Source organism: Scyliorhinus torazame, chromosome 17, assembly GCF_047496885.1.
Source record: "Scyliorhinus torazame isolate Kashiwa2021f chromosome 17, sScyTor2.1, whole genome shotgun sequence".
NCBI classification, from domain to species: domain Eukaryota; kingdom Metazoa; phylum Chordata; class Chondrichthyes; order Carcharhiniformes; family Scyliorhinidae; genus Scyliorhinus; species Scyliorhinus torazame.
The window spans coordinates 18224502-18243847 of record NC_092723.1 but is presented as its reverse complement, the minus strand read 5'-3'; the positions used below and the strand labels follow the sequence as shown (position 1 = coordinate 18243847).

At 43.9% G+C, this 19346-nt stretch overlaps 1 protein-coding gene across 1 annotated transcript in view; it reads left to right on the top strand.

Moving 5' to 3' along the window:
• Nucleotides 1-19346, top strand: part of cttnbp2nlb (CTTNBP2 N-terminal like b) — a 95436-nt gene that overhangs the window by 51170 nt on the left and 24920 nt on the right. The window contains exon 3 of the mRNA XM_072480142.1: nt 6846-7076. Within this exon, the coding sequence (XP_072336243.1) occupies nt 6846-7076 (231 nt within the window). The remainder of the gene's footprint in view (nt 1-6845; nt 7077-19346) is intronic.

Here is a 19346-nt window from a genome sequence, read left to right as displayed (position 1 = left end):
CTAACCAGCGACTCCCACATCCTGCAAATGAATTTTTAAAACCCTCATCTCATGTACTGCATTCGATTTTGGGTATAAAACCTCACAAAGACAGTGCAGTTTGTCAGACCAGTTTGCAAAGACTTGCTTCGTATTTACATAGTTAACAGATAATTTAATTGAGATCTTTAATTGGCAATGGGATTCAATAGGACCCCTACAGAAAAGCTATCTCCTCCAATGCTGGGTTGTTAAAATTTGAGTTCGGCAACTTAGGAGTGAAATCAGGAAGCATGTTTTTCACACAAAGCAGAGTAGAAATTTCCCTTCACCTTCCCACCCTAAGGCTCAGAATGGTAGATAGAATGAAATTTTCAATGCCGTCATTGGTGTACTATATTGAGAGATGAGGTTTATGGAAGCTAACTGGAGTTGAGGTAACTTATCTATGACCGATTTTTCAAACTGCAGATCGCGACCCACGGGTAAGTGTCGGGAGGGTCGCAGAGCAATGGTTGGGGCGTTCCTGATCGCGGGAGAAGCGCCCAACTGCTGCAACCGCCCAACGGCTGCGACCAGCTTTTAAATTGAGAATGCTAGCCACGACTGGTTTTAAATGCGAACAATGCAATCTTCCCGCCAGAAGGGGCAGCAGAGAGCAGGTCACGCACCCAGCATGTACACTGACGTCACACTGACATACGTCCGTGCTTTTGGCGTGAAATCACGGAGGAGAGATTTCTCTATTTTCTAGCTGCGAGCAAGCAAGGCAACAGAACTGATCTATGATCTAATTGAATAATGCATCAGCACTGTATTATCACGCTGAATGACTTACTTTTGTTCCTATGTTGTCCACCAATAGACATTACTCAAGCCAAAGTGTCAGGAACTAGTGAACTGACCTATGTATGAACTCGCACAATGTTTATGCAATATGAATTAGATTTTTCTATCCTTAAAATGATATACAAAACCACTCCTACAAGCAACTGAATAAGAAATTGGCCAAGATTTAGTTCCTTTCCCGAGATTGTCTCGACCCAACCCCCAGAATCATGCCCACTCCAGTGGGTTCAGTTAAATTCTGCCTACTTCATATGATGTAATGTTCCTTAGAAAATAATGGCTTCTATTAAGTTTCTGTGAGCAGAGCAAATGGAGATTCGAATGTTAATCCTTTTTAAACTGGAAGACTCCCGTACCACCCTTCCCGAACAGGCGCTGGAATGTGGCGACTAGGGGCTTTTCACAGTAACTTCATTTGAAGCCTACTTGTGACAGTAAGCGATTTTCATTTCATTTTGTCATTTATTTTTGTTTCATTGCTGAGGTATAGCACCCCCAGAATCCTTAATAAATAGAAAGTGATGGATTTCAGACAGGATAGATTAGTGAAGAGAATGTTTTTATTGACCAAACCCAAATGTGAAGGAAATGACAAATCGACTTTAGTCCAATACCATGCAAATATTTTCAACAAGGAATAATTGCTGCAGATAAGTCATCAGCTTAGTCATGGAATGAATCTTCATTGCTGGGTAGATGCCAGTGTTGTAGCTGCACAGGAACAGTCTGGCAAGGGCCGGCGCTAGTTCTGGAGCACGAGTCTTCAGCACTGTTGCCAGAATGTTGTTTGGGCCCCATAACCTTTGCAGCACTGTGATGCTGGGAACTTCCAGAGGAGGCCAAGACTGATAATCCACTCGGCATGTCTGCTTGAAGATGGTTGGAAATGATTTGGCTGTTTCTTTCGCACTGGTGTGCGAGACTTGCCCATCATTGAGGATGGGGATATTTCTGAACCCTTCTCCTCCTGTTATAGGTTGAGCATCCCTTATTCGAAGCGCTTGGGGCCGAGCATAGCTCTGATTCCGGAATTTTTCGAAGTTTGGAATACCTGTATAGGTATAGTTGTGAAACGTCGCATAGCTAGCGGATCTTGGGTGAACACCATGTTATTTTTTACTAGAAACATGATTGCAGAGCTCAAAAAAAAGTGCGGATTTCAGAACTTTTCAAATTTCGGAATTTTGAATAAACTGTGCTCAACCTGTAGTTATTTAATTGTTCACCACCATTCACGACTGGACGAGACAGGATTGCAGAAGTAGATCTGATCTTCTGACTGTGGGATCACTTAGCTTGATAATTGCATGCTGCCTCCACTGTTCTATGTATCGCAGTCTGTTGATGAATTTGTTCTGTAACTCAACCTAAACAAAAAGCTACATTGGACATCCAAATTTTAAAAAGCAGTGCCGGGTTTAGGAGGCCCGTGCCGTCAGATAAGCAGCATTCTTTAGTTCAGATAACTGAGAAATATGCTATTTCTGTATTAGCAGTTTATATTGAAGGGTGCATTGCTTTGACTAATGACTGAATGTAATTGGAGAGAATAAGAAGGGATTAGTTTTTTTGAATTCTGCACTGTTGGAATGAATCTGAAAATCCAATATGGAAACTCATTCCCTGCCTGACCCAAATACTTCTGTACAAGATCACTTACTACTGAACATGAAAAATTAACAAATGAAATTAATGATTTACGGTCTGTTTCATGTTTTCTCTTGTTCCTTGTACTGCTACTTAATTGGAATGAGAGCAGTGGTAGTAGATTTCAAGTTTGTATGAATTTTATGTTTAAGTATAAAATAATATGCAGAATGGTGCTGTCTTGTGAATGCTAGCGACATATATTTAATTTACTGTTTTACCATCATGGGTATTATAGATAACCCCCCTACAGACATTGCACTCATGCTTATAGTGATAAAATCTGATCTGAAATTGGGTATGCTTTAATTTGCAGATAAAGCAGACTACCATATTTTATTTCTAACTTGCTCTTTCTCTTCAGCTTTTAAATATTAAAACAATAGAGATTTGGAAGAGTTGCCTCAAAGGTGTTGTATGCGGCAGGAACACTAAATTGGGTGGTAGATGACCACTATGATTGTAATCGCATGTTTATTTCTCCACCGGGAGCAGTATTACAGGTTGTTATGAGCCTGAGTGAGTGTATTTGTTGCTGGCTAAAATCCACTGTGAAGTGCAAATTTCTGGCTCATTAGCTTTCCTTCATAATTTACAGCCCTGTAATTGTGCCCAATGGAATTTATATGGATTTTATTTGTCCTGGAATATTGCTATGCTTTTAGTTTTTGGCTCATGCAAGAATGCATTTTTGAAAAAGCCATAATCTGATAACTACAACCAAAACCCTGAATTATTTTCCATGACCAAATTCCAGTACCCTACCATTTTATTTTAAAAAGCATCGGCTGGTGTTTTAGGAATTTTTTTTTTCCCATGTTGTAACAATTATGTAGAAGGAATCCATATAGTGGATACAAGAGTATTTAATGTGTAGACTGCCGGGCATTTTGGAACTATTTGGATAGGACAGTGTGGAGATGAAACTGCTGTTCATTATCTTTTCACCATTAGGCACTCATCTGATATCTGTGCTGCAGAATTATAGCTCTGTAGTGAAAATTACTCCATTTATATTGTGGGGCAGTTGCTATAGCACCAGGAACCACAGCCTAAATATCTTTTATCATTTGCTTTCCCTGTACATAGTAAGTTTGAGTAATCAGCACACCTTGGCCAAATGAGTTAGCAGCCACTTATGACAAATGCTCACATTGTCCTCTGGAGTGACCGATTTGCAGTGGGCATGATCTAAACCAGTTTCACTAAGGATTCCACCTGAAAATTCCTTGTTTCCTTCTCCAGAAGCCACTGAGTGTTTCCAGCATTCTCTGTTTCACGTCCAGATAAGTAGCATATACAGTATTTTGCTTTTTGTTCAATAAATTAAAACCAATTCTTTTCCAGGCTGCCTCTAATGAGAAAATGTGATAAACTTGATAGTGGAGCTGCTATCAGCAACAACATATTAAAACGCAACAATGTGAGAAGGTGCAACAGCCAAATATAGTCATAAACAGTGAAAACAATAAACTTGTCTGTGCATATTTTGCCTTCTGTTGTTCTCCTATGGAATCCACCCTACAACATAAAGGGTGCAAATTCCAACTGGAACTTCAGCTGACAATGCAGATCCAGTGTTGTGCAATGCAAGCATATAAATGGTTAGGACAGAATCCCGAGAAGATTGAAACTACCGTAATTAACAGTCGGTTGAACAGCCTTTTCATTGTTTTTTTGGTGACGGAAGGTTGGAATAAGTGATACAAGTGCTTTATATTCCAGTGGCGATTCTAATCACAGTAAATAGTGGAGAGGAAACGAGTCTCGGCTACGAGAATTTTAGGTGATGAGACTACATGGTGATGCAGAGATTGAAACTATATAATTTGGGGGACAAGTAATCAAAATAAAGCATACATAGCAGCAGAATAAAACTGAAGTGTGGACCCATTCAGTTATGATTCAATTCCACTGATAATGATAGGAATTGAGGTAATACAAGAGTTATCATCATGTTTTCTAACACAACACAAAATCCTGTCTTTCTCTCTATTTTTCAGATTGTCCTGCAAAATTGTTAAAAGTTATGCACTCTCTAAATTAGTCTTCGAAAAATAAAGGCAGTTATGAATGATTGCTTTTAGAAGAAAAGATTATTGCCTAAAATATTGTTTGTGAAGCTGTTTGTGTCATGCCCTATTGACCAAGGAGGCAGTGCAATTAAAAACCCTTTACATTTCAGTAGCACTTTCTGGTTTGTGTCATACTGAATGTTTTATAACCATCTGTTCTGGATACTGCTAGTTGTATTTACCTTGTAAGAGCTCCGCATTTTTAATCTTCTCCGAATGCCACTCCTCTGCAGCCATTCTTGCACACCGCAAGCATCATCTTTGCAACCACTATCTCAGGCTGAACCAACTAATGTCATGCTCATATCTTATCAACTTCCAACTCTAAATTCACCACATCCCTGAGGTGACTTCTACCCTTGACATATTGTCTGTCTCTGCACTACCTCAATCCGCTCGTCACCAAAACCTTATATTTATAGCATTTGTCACATTATCACAATCCCAACCAACGGGTTATGTAAATAGTCAAATCTACCTTAAAGCAGGAAAGTCTACAATGTTCCCTTCAAATTCCAAAACAGTGTACAATTATGCTTGTTTGTAAAGCTGGATGTCTGGCAGTGACTTTAAGTGCACCTTAATTATGCTAAATATATCTACGTCTCACTGGCATTCACTTGCAACACGGGAACAAAACAAGAAACCAAGATAAAAATTCAGCAAAAAACTAGCACTAACCAAAGAGATAAGTTACAGATTGTTAGTATTTTTAATTTTCTCTTGCATTCTTGGAAGATAGCAAATGGTGCGCTCAAGCTTAATGTGACAATTGGCGCACTGTATCACATTCTAATTAAGTTCTGTTAAAAGGTCATTGACCTCTCATCCCAGATGCTGCCTGATCGGAGTGTTTCCAACATTTTCTGCTATGATTTCATTGTAGCACATGCTTCTTTTAGAGTGAAGCAATTGGTTCCAAATTAACCACAATGTCACGAAATAGATTTTGCTCTTGCCGATGGAGCTATTCAGAGTGGTGCTGTTCAAACAGGCCTGGATTTGATTTAGCACAACATTTGCCTTTTAAAGTGTGGCACTGAATGGCAAGCACAGGAAGTTGAAGAGATGACCAAAGGAGAGGATTTTAAGGATGGCTATTTAAGTCAGCAGAGAGGCAACAAGGCAAATGACAACTAGATTGAGAATTCCAATGGAAAAAGGCGAGTGAATGAACAAGCAATCACCATTGCAGTGAGAACAAACGGAAAGTAGTCTCGGGTTAGAAAAGACAGGAAGAGATCATTTGATATTGACATTTGAAGGCAAGGACAAGAATTTTGAAATTATGTGCTGGGACTTGTCGTATTTAGAGAGACAGGATTAAAGAAACAGTTTGTAACTCTTGGGCACGATTCAGCAGACTTGAGTTGAAGTCCGTTGAATGGAACGTTTAGCAGGAGTGTTTCTCAGTGCCTGCAGCACCGAGAAACATAGCTCGCCAGCAGGAAAGACTCCTCGCAGATCGAAGCTCCATTTTGGAAGGCTGCCCTGATCCTTTACTGCCCCCCACTTCCCTGGGTCTGACCCCTGGCAGTGCCACCCGGACACTGGCAGAGTCAGGCTGCTAGTGCCAAGGTGCCCAGATGCCAGGGGGAGTACCAGGTGCCACCCTGCCCTGTCCTCGACCACCCTTGGGTCTCCAATGGCCTGGCAGACGCCCCCTCCCACCCCATCAATTCCGTTATGCCTGGTCCACGTTTGTCTGGACTAGTACTAAATGGAGCGATCTCATGGGCGCAACCGTTGAGTCCCGGGTGAAACCGGTAAACGTACATTTAAATGTACGGCTCATTTAAATATGCTGATCGCAGATTGCGTTGTCAGGCAGGATTCTGTTGAATCTCACAAGACGCTTCAAGCGTCGGAAATCTCGCACGAGACCTCTTGTGAGATTCAACGGTCTTGTCCTCTGCACATGACAATTGCTGCTCAATCGATTGTAGATTTTAAACTGAGATTAAGAGATATGGAGCAACGGCAGGTATAAGGTATATTGAGTTAGATCATAGATTAGAAAGATCTAATTGAATGGCAGAACAGGCTCACAAGGCTCATGAAAAAATGTTGAGGCTTGGATAGATATTTATGGAAATGGGACAGTGAGAGAGAGCTTTTTTTAACTAGGGCTCTCTGATGCATGGGCTCTCTAGTCCTATATTTTCTGATTTATTTTCTTTTTCAATTAAAAAAATATATTAATATCCTGATGGCAAGTGTTCATGTGGAATAGCATTAAAGTCGGGGTCAAACTAACATTTTAAAATTCTAAATGTTACCTGGATTTGGTTGCAGGCACAGCACAGAGATCGTTTTATCCAAGAGCGCTATGGAAAATATGACATCAGTGACCCATTCCTTGCTCTGCAGAGGGATTGTGAGTCGATCAGAGATGGAAATCATGGTGACAAGCAACCTGTATGCACCAACCCGCTGTCAGTGCTCAAAGTAGTGATGACACAGTGCAAGACAATGCAAGAACGAATGGTATCTCAGTTGGCTGCTGCAGAGAGCAGACACCGAAAGGTATTGTAAAATGTTGCATTGCATGTACCTCGTTTTTAGCATTAAGAACATTTTGAAGAACTTAGAGGGTTACACACAAAAACCGGGGCATTGCAGTAAGCACGGTTGGTCTTGATAGAGGACCATGTAGAACATAGAACGATACAGCGCAGTACAGGCCCTTCGGCCCACGATGTTGCACCGAAACAAAAGCCATCTAACCTACACTATGCCATTATCATCCATATGCTTATCCAATAAACTTTTAAATGCCCTCAATGTTGGCGAGTTCACTACTGTTGCCGGTAGGGCATTCTACAGCCTCACCACTCTTTGCGTAAAGAACCTACCTCTGACCTTTGTCCTATATCTATTACCCCTCAGTTTAAAGCTATGTCCCCTCGTGCCAGCCATTTCCATCCACGGGAGAAGGCTCTCACTGTCCACGCTATCTAACCCCCTGATCATTTTGTATGCCTCTATTAAGTCTCCTCTTAACCTTCTTCTCCCCAACGAAAACAACCTCAAGTCCATCAGCCTTTCCTCATAAAGATTTTCCCTCCATACCAGGCAACATCCTGGTAAATCTCCTCTGCACCCGCTCCAAAGCCTCCACGTCCTTCCTATAATGTGGTGACCAGAACTGTACGCAATACTCCAAATGCGGCCGTACCAGAGTTTTGTACAGCTGCAACATGACCTCCTGACTCCGGAACTCAATCCCTCTACCAATAAAGGCCAACGCTCCATAGGCCTTCTTCACAACCCTATCAACCTGGGTGGCAACTTTCAGGGATCTATGTACATGGACACCTAGATCCCTCTGCTCATCCACACTTCCAAGAACTTTATCACTAGCCAAATATTCCGCATTCCTGTTATTCCTTCCAAAGTGAATCACCTCACACTTCTCTACATTAAACTCCATTTGCCACCTTTCAGCCCAGCACTGCAGCTTATCTATGTCCCTCTGTAACCTGCTACATCCTTCCTCACTGTCGACAACACCACCGACTTTAGTGTCGTCTGCAAATTTACTCACCCACCCTTCTGCGCCTTCCTCTAGGTCATTGATAAAAATGACAAACAGCAACGGCCCCAGAACAGATCCTTGTGGTATGCCACTTGTAACTGAACTCCATTCTGAACATTTCCCATCAACCACCACCCTCTGTCTTCTTTCAGCTAGCCAATTTCTGATCCACATCTCTAAATCACCCTCAATCCCCAGCCTCTGTACTTTCTGCAATAGCCTACCGTGGGGAACCTTATCAAACGCTTTACTGAAATCCATATACACCACATCAACTGCTCTACCCTCGTCTACCTGTTCAGTCACCTTCTCAAAGAACTCGATAAGGTTTGTGAGGCATGACCTACCCTTTACAAAGCCATGCTGACTATCCCTGATCATATTATTCCTATCTAGATGATTATAAATCTTGTCTCTTATAATCCCCTCCAAGACTTTACCCACTACAGACGTGAGGCTCACCGGTCTATAGTTGCCGGGGTTGTCTCTGCTCCCCTTTTTGAACAAAGGGACCACATTTGCTATCCTCCAGTCCTCTGGCACTATTCCTGTAGCCAATGATGACATAAAAATCAAAGCCAAAGGTCCAGCAATCTCTTCCCTGGCCTCCCAGAGAATCCTAGGATAAATACCATCAGGCCCCGGGGACTTATCTATTTTCAGCCTGTCCAGAATTGCCAACACCTCTTCCCTACGTACCTCAATGCCATCTATTCTAATAGCCTGGGTCTCCGCATTCTCCTCCACAACATTATCTTTTTCCTGAGTGAATACTGACGAAAAATATTCATTTAGTATCTCGCCTATCTCTTGAGACTCCACACACAACTTCCCATCCCTGTCCTTGACTGGTCATACTCTTGCCCTAGTCATTCGCTTATTCCTGACATACCTATAGAAAGCTTTTGGGTTTTCCTTGATCCTACCTGCCAAATACTTCTCATGTCCCCTCCTTGCTTGTCTTAGCTCTCTCTTTAGATCCTTCCTCGCTACTTGTAACTATCCATCGCCCCAACTGAAACTTCACACCTCATCTTCACATAGGCCTCCTTCTTCCTCTTAACAAGAGATTCCACTTCTTTGGTAAACCACGGTTCCCTCGCTCTAAGCCTTCCTCCCTGCCTGACCGGTACGTACTTATCAAGAACACGCAGTAGTTGATCCTTGCACAAGCTCCACTTATCCAGTGTGCCCAACACTTGCAGTCTACTTCTCCAACCTATCCCCCCCCAAGTCACGTCTAATGGCATCATAATTGCCCTTCCCCCAGCTATAACTCTTGCCCTGCGGTGTATACTTATCCCTTTCCATCACTAGCGTAACCGTCACCGAATTGTGGTCACTGTCCCCAAAGTGCTCTCCTACCTCCAAATCCAACACCTGGCCAGGTTCATTACCCAAAACCAAATCCAACGTGGCCTCGCTTCTTGTTGGCCTGTCAACATATTGTGTCAGGAAACCGTCCTGCACACACTGTACAAAAAACGACCCATCTAATGTACTCGAACTATATCTTTTCCAGTCAATATTTGGAAAGTTAAAATCTCCCATAATAACTACCCTGTTACTTTCGCTCTTATCCAGGATCATCCTCGCCATCCTTTCCTCTACATCCCTAGAACTATTTGGAGGCCTATAGAAAGCTCCCAACAGGGTGACCTCTCCTTTCCTGTTTCTAACCTCAGCCCATACTACCTCGGAAGATGAGTCCCCATCTAGCATCCTCTCCGCCACCGTAATACTGCTCTTGACTAGCAGCGCCACACCTCCCCCTCTTTTGCCTCCTTCTCTGAGCTTACTAAAACACTTAAACCCCGGAACCTGCAACATCCATTCCTGTCCCTGCTCTATCCATGTCTCCGAAATGGCCACAACATCGAAGTCCCAGGTACCAACCCATGCTGCCAGTTCCCCTACCTTATTTCGTATACTCCTGGCATTGAAGTAGACACACTTCAAACCACCTACCTGCACACTGGCCCCCTCCTGCGACGTCAAATCTGTGCTCCTGACCTCTATACTCTCATTCTCCCATACCCTAAAATTACAATCCAGGTTCCCATGCCCCTGCTGCATTAGTTTAAACCCCCCCCCCCAGAGAGCACTAACAAATCTCCCCCCCAGGATATTTGTGCCCCTCAGGTTCAGATGTAGACCATCCTGTCTGTAGAGGTCCCACCTTCCCCAGAAAGAGCCCCAGTTATCCAGAAATCTGAATCCCTCCCGCCTGCACCATCCCTGTAGCCACGTGTTTAATTGCTCTCTCTCCCTATTCCTCATCTCATTATCATGTGGCACGGGCAACAACCCAGAGATAACAACTCTGTTTGTTCTAGTTCTGAGCTTCCATCCTAGCTCCCTGAAAGCCTGCCTGACATCCTTGTCCCCTTTCCTACCTATGTCGTTAGTGCCAATGTGGACCACGACTTGGGGCTGCTCCCCCTCCCCTTAAGGACCCGGAAAACACGATCCGAGACATCACGTACCCTTGCACCTGGGAGGCAACATACCAAACGAGAGTCTCTCACACTCCCACAAAATCTCCTATCTGTGCCCCTGACTAGTCCCCAATTACTAATGCCCTGCTCCTCTTCCCTCCCCTTCCCTTCTGAGCAACAGGGACAGACTCCGTGCCAGAGGCCCGTACCCCATGGCTTACCCCTGGTAAGTCGTCCCCTTTCCCCCCCCCCCCCCCCCAAGTATCCAAAGCGGTATACTTGTTTCTCAGGGGTACGACCGCAGGGGATCCCTGCACTGACTGCTTCTTCCCAGTCCCTCTTATAGTTACCCTGTAACTAGCTGAAAAGCAACCTCTTGTGCTGTAGCTGCTTTGATTTCACATCCTTCTGTTAGCATTCTGTTTCTGATACTAAATCTAATATTAGATCAAATTGAAGCGCAAATTAACAAAAGACATTTGCTAATTGAACACAATAGTTTGCTTTAGAATTGAAAGTCTGCAGATTCATGATTTCCTCTCCTTCTGTTTTCTTGGTACATCTCTCTGTCATGAGCCACGAAGCAAGCAAATATATTGTTCCCAGTCATTTAACCTGTGTCACTATTCAGGTTTGCCAGAAAGCAACAATAAGGATGGGATGAATCATCTTTGAAATTTCCGCCTACACTTTCTCTTCTTCTGTGATAAAGATTCACTCTTAATCAGGATGTCATTGTTTGGGGAACTTCGGAAGTGAAAAACCATGGACGGGGTTCTCCGATAATAGGGCTAAGTGTTGACGCCGTTGTAAACGCCGGAGTGTTTTACGACGGCGTCATCTGGCCACTAGGAGCAACGACCCTGCGCCGCACAAGAGGCCAGCATGGCATTGGAGCGGTTCACGCAGCTCCAGCTGCTGATACATGCCCCAGCACAGCTGGCGCGGGTCTGTGCATGTGCGCCACGGCCGGCGCAGGTCCGTGCATGCTTGTGGGTTGCCGTCTCCGCTCCGGCCCCCACGCAACATGGCGGAGCCCTACAGGGGGCGGGCACGGAGGAACATAGGCCCCCCCTTGAGTTAGCCCGCCCGCCAATCAGTTGCCCCTGATCGCGGACCTGGCCACCGTGGAGGCCCCCCCCCAACCAGGACGGCCCCCGCAACCAGACGGAGAGGTCCCGCCTTCTATAGGGACCATCCATAAATATGTCATTGCTTGGGAGACTACTTTTAATTCTCCTCCAGTCCAGCTGTTGTCAGAGGTAAAGCCTTCATTTACCATCGCTTCAGCAGATGCCTCCGTTCCCTTTTCTGGTTACTTTTCCAATACTCGCTAGTTTATTTCTTTACCACAAGACATTGTGAGATCCACTGTAGATTCTTCCACTAACTTCAGAGTAGGCAATCTTCCAACTTATGTTCCCTTACAAAATTCAAACTGAGATTTAGCCACACGCACATTCCACACAGTGAATGATGAAGTTAGTTTTTTCCTTCTACTTACAGCACAGGCCCAGGCTAACTATCATTTACTTTAGCCATAGTGCAACCACACCCAGGTCTAAACCGATCCGGATCAGTTGGTCTTGCATCACTTTATATAGCCTCAACCAATTTCAGTCTTCGTTGGTGCAGGCTTGATGGGCCGAAGGGCCTGTTGTGTACTCTACGGTTATATTCTATAAAGTTTTGTTTCCTTAAAATCAAGGAGAGTTAAATTTCCTATGATTCTCCTTTCTGGTTCCATTTCATTTTCTGTTTCATAAGTTATGTCACGCACTGTTACAAGTTTCTCCACCTGCTGTTTTACAGCTCTTATCTTTTCCATTCTGATGGTGCATAAGGCATAATTCCTAACTTGTTTGCATACATTCACCCTATTTTCTACAGATAAAATGTTTATTTAAAAACTACAAGTTATATTCTAAAACACATGAACCATAAACTAGTGCCTGGATTTTCATCCTTACGGTGGTTAGTGGGAGTCAGGAAAATTCCCAGCTCAGCCCGCCGCTTCGAGAGAAAGTGCCCACAAAGACAGGATCTTTGGAGGACAGTTTGAAATGCCTTTTAAAAGGTCATCACATGCAGACAGGATTCACAAATCCTCTGAGGGGCGCTGAATCTTGACTCTTTACAAACTTGGCCTGGCTCCATGAAAAATGCAGAGGACGAGTAGGACACGCCTATCCTACCTCCACAATGGAGTTAGTCAGATTGAGAGAACCAGATGCGGGCTTTTGGCAGGATCCAGGCCACACCTTTTGAAGACACTCTGGAAAATCAAACAACCTGGGAATGGGGTCAGGAATCAGGAGTGCTCACCATTTAAAGGACTCCCAAGTCATTCCAAACGTGAAAATCCAGGCCTAGATATTTGCTATAGTGCCCCCCCCCCCATCCCAAATATCCATTGAAGAGTCTGTCTGCTGGGTAGCACATTGAAGAATCAAAATCAGCATAGAGTCACATGGTTGAATTCTCCATTGTACAAAAGAAACAATTGACTTGTGTTGATGTAGTGTCATCCATGACCTTGTGACATCCCAAAGTAATTCACAACAATGAAGTACTTTTTAAGGGTGATCATTGTTATGATATCGTGACAGGAAACTGAATTTACCAGCAGCAAATGAGATTTTATTTTACTGTTGTTTGTTAAGTGATAAATATTGGCCAGGACACCAAGAAAACGTCCATGCCTTCTGTGTAATTCTAGTAATCTGTGTACCTCTTCATGTGTAGCCATGAGTTTTGTATGGTTTTTTTTCGTGTTTTGATAATATAAACATCATTAAGTCAATCTAACTTTTACAATTCCAGAACGTAGAAGGGTGCCGCACTGATTTTTGTAGATGGGCTCTTTGCAATAACTGTTCATGAATTTGCAGTAACTGTAAGTTCAAGTCAATAGTTGCAATAGAAAATTCCACTTTAATAATATATTGAAGTCCTCATGGCTGTTCTCCCATAAATGAAATTAATCATGCATTCACTGTAAATAGTACAAGCTAAAAGATATCATCATTAACTGCAAAATGCTGACTAAGTGAAGATCTCAATTGTGCAATGTGAATTAATCCCAAAGGACAGCACTAAATGTATACTCGTATGTTAAATCAGGCATTTAGTTATCTGTGAATCAAGCTATTGCCAATGCTAATGGGGTGAAGTACATCTCTAGATAGACTTCCCACTGAAGTTTAAATATCTGCAGTCATTGTGATTCAGAATATATATTATGGGAAGATGGTAGACCAATGTTCTTTCCTTTTTAATTAACCTAGTAAAGATGCATGTTCTATATTTATTACTTTTGAAGGCCGTAGTCAGAGTTTCCAAGATATCTGTTCAGCCGTGGGCTGAAGAAATGAAATGAAAATCGCTTATTGTCACAAGTAGGCTTCAAATGAAGTTACTGTGAAAAGCCCCTAGTCGCCACATTCCGGCGCCTGTTCGGGGAGGCTGGTACGGGAATTGAACCGTGCTGCTGGCCTGCCTTGGTCTGCTTTAAAAGCCAGCGATTTAGCCCTGTGCCAAATCAAAGTCTCAGTAGTCTATCCATCTGCTATTACATAAGATCTCCCCTACATCCACAAAATGACTCCAGAGTCGAGCACAGGGTCATGACTATGTTATTCAGTCCCTCGATCCTGTTCTCCCATTCAGTTAAATCATGGCTCATTTGTATCTTAACTCCATTTACCCATGTTGGTTCTGTAAGCTATACGTACCCGTGGCGCATTTTTATATTTTCTTATTGACCTAGTCTCAAACTTTTGGGAATGATGTTTTGGGTGAGGGAGTGTTGGGGAGCGGTGGGAGGTTAGTTCCATATTTCTAAGATTCATAATATGAGCCCTGAACAACATAGCTTTAATTTGAAGTTTGAAGTCCCCGACTACACACCTCATTTAGATCATCCCTTAATCTATGATCAAGGAATACAGGCCTGTTCTAACCAACCTAGTTTTTAGCATCTTCTACCTGGAAGAAGGGCAGCTGGCTCGTAGAAACACCAACTCCTGCAGGTTCCCCTTCCAAGTCACACACTCGTCCTGACTCAAAAAGATGTAATTGTTCTTTCATCGTCATTGCATCAAAATCCTGGAGCTCCCTACCTAACAGCATTGTGGACGTAATACAGCACACAGATTGCAACAGTTTAAGGAGGCAGTTCACCATCAACGTCTCGAGAGCAATTCATGATGACCTTGCCAGCATTGCCAACATCCAATAAATGCAGAAAAAAATGTTTTAACCCAGTTGTTAATCTGGTGAATCTGTGCTTAACCATCTTCTATCCTTCCTGAAGGTGCAGAACTGAACACAATACTGTAAATGGAGTCTTAACTAGAGTTTCATATAACTGACAAAACTTTTACCCCTTTGTATTTTAGCCACCTTGACATTAAAAAAACTTAATTCCATTTGCCTGTGCAATTATTTTTTGCACTTCTGCACTAGCTTTTCGTGACCTTTTGTACTGGGATCCTTAAATTTCTCTGCGCCTCCACATTCTTAACTTCTCACCATTTACAACATTCTCTGATCTATCTTTCTTGGATGACCTCACTGGTCAGCAACTGGCTGCGTGTTAACTCAGTTTCCCCACACCACTTAATTTTCAGAGTACTTGAATAGAATTAATTATTCTGCAGCCAAGAAGAAAAACAGGCAGCCTGCTCCTAGACTGATGCCCAGACTATTGGATCATCTTTGAGGATGTTCACGGAGGCTAGTTGGCTGAATGTGGCTTCCTTGATTCCATCCTCTCCTTTGTGGTGATGGTTTTTGGCTCATTCTCAGATCTTCCACTGATGTATTTTAGGTTGTGATCTCACTGTGATAGGTCTCGGACAGAACCTTGGACTCTTCACCATCCCCACCAGCACATTCAGATTAGAATCGTCTATGACCATTACCACTCGTAACTGGTTTTATTTTGGAAACATTATTATTTTGAAAACATTATTGAAAGCTTAAATACTAGACTTGTTTTAGCCTGGTATTATCTGACACAAGTTGTCATCTGATGGGTGTATTTTAAGAAAGTTAAATGGCACTAATGATATGTATTCTGAACTCTTATTCCCTTTAAATGCTCTTTGACTATTTCCATAGAATAATGTTGAGCACAGCTTCTGAATGCTTACACAATAGTTCATATGTACATTTCATAATGCCATAACCCAAAGTGAGAAATGGTTAAATTGAGTATTTTCTTTAAATTTTGATTGTAATTTGTATTTTTAACTTTTTTGGGTGAGCAGAAATGTTGCAATCTCAGAAAGTCTATTGCCTAGGTCACCGTTACTTGTGTCCGGAATAGCCCAGCTGAGATCTGCTCAGCTCCACCAATACTGAGGGCTGTAGGAATATTTGTTGAATGAAAATTAGTTGGTTTTTTTTAAACTTCGATTTTTAATTGCATGCAGGGTTGTAGCACAAGCTGACAACGAGAGTAGTTATGGAGCTCAGCTCCTTTTGAGGGATACTTTAGGCAAAGGAAGATGAGCATGGGAAGGATGTCGCAGTAATTTAGACACTGGCCTTTCATCGCTGGAACCTGGCCTTAAAACTGATGTGATAAACAACTGCTGGCTTTAAGGAAATCTGGACCCAGTTAGCACTCAAAGGCAAATTCTGTCAGAGAAAGTGGCTAGTGTGGGAAATAGAAAAATGCTACACTGATGCAGCAGAGTCTTACTGAGATACACTGGGGCTGAGTAAGAGGAACTATGCTCCTACATCAGACCTTGGAAAAATTAACTTGTAGTGCTTGTTTCTCATCGTTTCTCAGCACTGGCGGGGAGGTGAAAAGGAGAATTTCAATGCAAACTGCTAAACACAAGCATGTGACTGGATCTGACTCCAGTCACAATTAAATTATACATGATTGCTAACTTGAGGACGCCTTCTAAATTTGCATAAAAACTTAAAAGCAAAGGGCCCCACAGATGTCTAATTTAAAAGAATCATTCTCCCACTCCATTCTCTATCTATCCGTCCCCACTCCATTCCCTCTCTATCTGTTCCCACTCCATTTTATCTTTATCCGTCCCCACTCCATTCTCTCTCTATCCGTCCCCACTCCATTGTCTCTCCTGCTGTCCCCACTCCATTCTCTCTCTGTCCGTCCCCACTCCATTCTCGCTCTATCCGTCCCCACTCCATTCCCTCTCTATCCGTCCCCACTCCATTCCCTCTCTATCCGTCCGCACTCCATTCCCGCTCTATCCATCCCTACTCCAGTCTCTCTCTATCCGTCCCCACTCCATTCTCTCTTCTGCCGTCCCCACTCCATTCTCTCTCTATCCGTCCCCACTCCATTCTCTCTCTATCCGTCCCCACTCCATTCCCTCTCTAACCGTCCCCACTCCATTCCCCTCTCTATCCGTCCCCACTCCATTCCCTCTCTATCCGTCCCCACTCCATTCCCTCTCTATCCGTCCCCACTCCATTCCCTCTCTATCCGTCCCCACTCCATTCCCTCTCTATCCGTCCCCACTCCATTCTCTCTCTATCCGGCCCCACTCCATTCCCTCTCTATCCGGCCCCACTCCATTCCCTCTCTATCCGTCCCCACTCCATTCCCACTCTATCCGTCCCCACTCCATTCCCTCTCTATCCGTCCCCACTCCATTCTCTCTCTATCCGTCCCCACTCCATTCTCTCTCTATCCGTCCCCACTCCATTCTCTCTCTATCGGTCCCCACTCCATTCTCTCTCTATCGGTCCCAACTCCATTCCCTCTCTATCCGTCCCCACTCCATTCCCTCTCTATCCGTCCCCACTACATTCCCTCTCTATCCGTCCCCTCTCCATTCGCTCTCTATCGGTCCCCACTCCATTCCCTCTCTATCCATCCCCACTCCATTTTATCTCTATCATCCCCACTCCATTCCCTCTCTATCCGTCGCCACTCCATTCTCTCTCTATCCGTCCCCACTCCATTCCCGCTCTATCCGTCCCCACTCCATTTCCGCTCTATCCGTCCCCACTCCAGTCTCTCTCTATCCGTCCCCACTCCATTCTCTCTTCTGCCGTCCCCACTCCATTCTCTCTCTATCCGTCCCCACTCCATTCTCTCTCTATCCGTCCCCACTCCATTCCCTCTCTAACCGTCCCCACTCCATTCCCCTCTCTACCGTCCCCACTCCATTCCCTCTCGATCCGGCCCCATTCCATTCCCTCTCTATCCCTGTCAGGCAGGGAAGAGATGGTCGAGTGAGGGAACCATGGTTGACAGAGGTTGAATGTCTTGTTAAGAGGAAAAAGGAGACTTATGTAAGGCTGAGGAAACGAGGTTCAGAAAGGGCATTGGAGGGATACAAGATAGCCAGGAGGGAACTGAAGAAAGGGATTAGGAGAGCTGAGAGAGGGCATGAACAATCTTTGGCGGGTAGGATCAAGGAAAACCCCAAGGCCTTTTACACCTATGTGAGAAATATGAGAATGACGAGAGCGAGGGTAGGACCGATCAAGGACAGTAGCGGGAGATTGTGTATTGAGTCTGAAGAGATAGGAGAGGTCTTGAACGAGTACTTTTCTTCTGTATTTACAAATGAGAGGGGCGATGTTGTTGGAGAGGACAGTGTGAAACAGATTGGTAAGCTCGAGGAAATACTTGTTAGGAAGGAAGATGTGTTGGGCATTTTGAAAAACTTGAGGATAGACAAGTCCCCCGGGCCTGACGGGATATATCCAAGGATTCTATGGGAAGCAAGAGATGAAATTGCAGAGCCGTTGGCAATGATCTTTTCGTCCTCGCTGTCAACAGGGGTGGTACCAGGGGATTGGAGAGTGGCGAATGTCGTGCCCCTGTTCAAAAAAGGGACGAGGGATAACCCTGGGAATTACAGGCCAGTTAGTCTTACTTCGGTGGTAGGCAAAGTAATGGAAAGGGTACTGAAGGATAGGATTTCTGAGCATCTGGAAAGACACTGCTTGATTAGGGATAGTCAGCACGGATTTGTGAGGGGTAGGTCTTGCCTTACAAGTCTTATTGAATTCTTTGAGGAGGTGACCAAGCATGTGGATGAAGGTAAATCAGTGGATGTAGTGTACATGGATTTTAGTAAGGCATTTGATAAGGTTCCCCATGGTAGGCTTATGCAGAAAGTAAGGAGGCATGGGATAGTGGGAAATTTGGCCAGTTGGATAACGAACTGGCTAACCGATAGAAGTCAGAGAGTGGTGGTGGATGGTAAATAGTCAGCCTGGATCCCAGTTACCAGTGGCGTACCGCAGGGATCAGTTCTGGGTCCTCTGCTGTTTGTGATCTTCATTAATGATTTGGATGAGGGAGTTGAAGGGTGGGTCAGTAAATTTGCAGACGATACGAAGATTGGTGGAGTTGTGGATAGTGAGGAGTTCTGTTGTCGGCTGCAAAGAGACATAGATAGGATGCAAAGCTGGGCTGAGAAGTGGCAGATGGAGTTTAACCCTGAAAAGTGTGAGGTTGTCCATTTTGGAAGGACAAATATGAATGCGGAATACAGGGTTAACGGTAGAGTTCTTGGCAATGTGGAGGAGCAGAGAGATCTTGGGGTCTATGTTCATACATCTTTGAAAGTTGCCACTCAAGTGGATAGAGCTGTGAAGAAGGCCTATGGTGTGCTCGCGTTCATTAACAGAGGGATTGAATTTAAGAGCCGTGAGGTGATGATGCAGCTGTACAAAACTTTGGTAAGGCCACATTTGGAGTACTGTGTACAGTTCTGGTCGCCTCATTTTAGGAAGGATGTGGAAGCTTTGGAAAAGGTGCAAAGAAGATTTACCAGGATGTTGCCTGGAATGGAGAGTAGGTCTTACGAG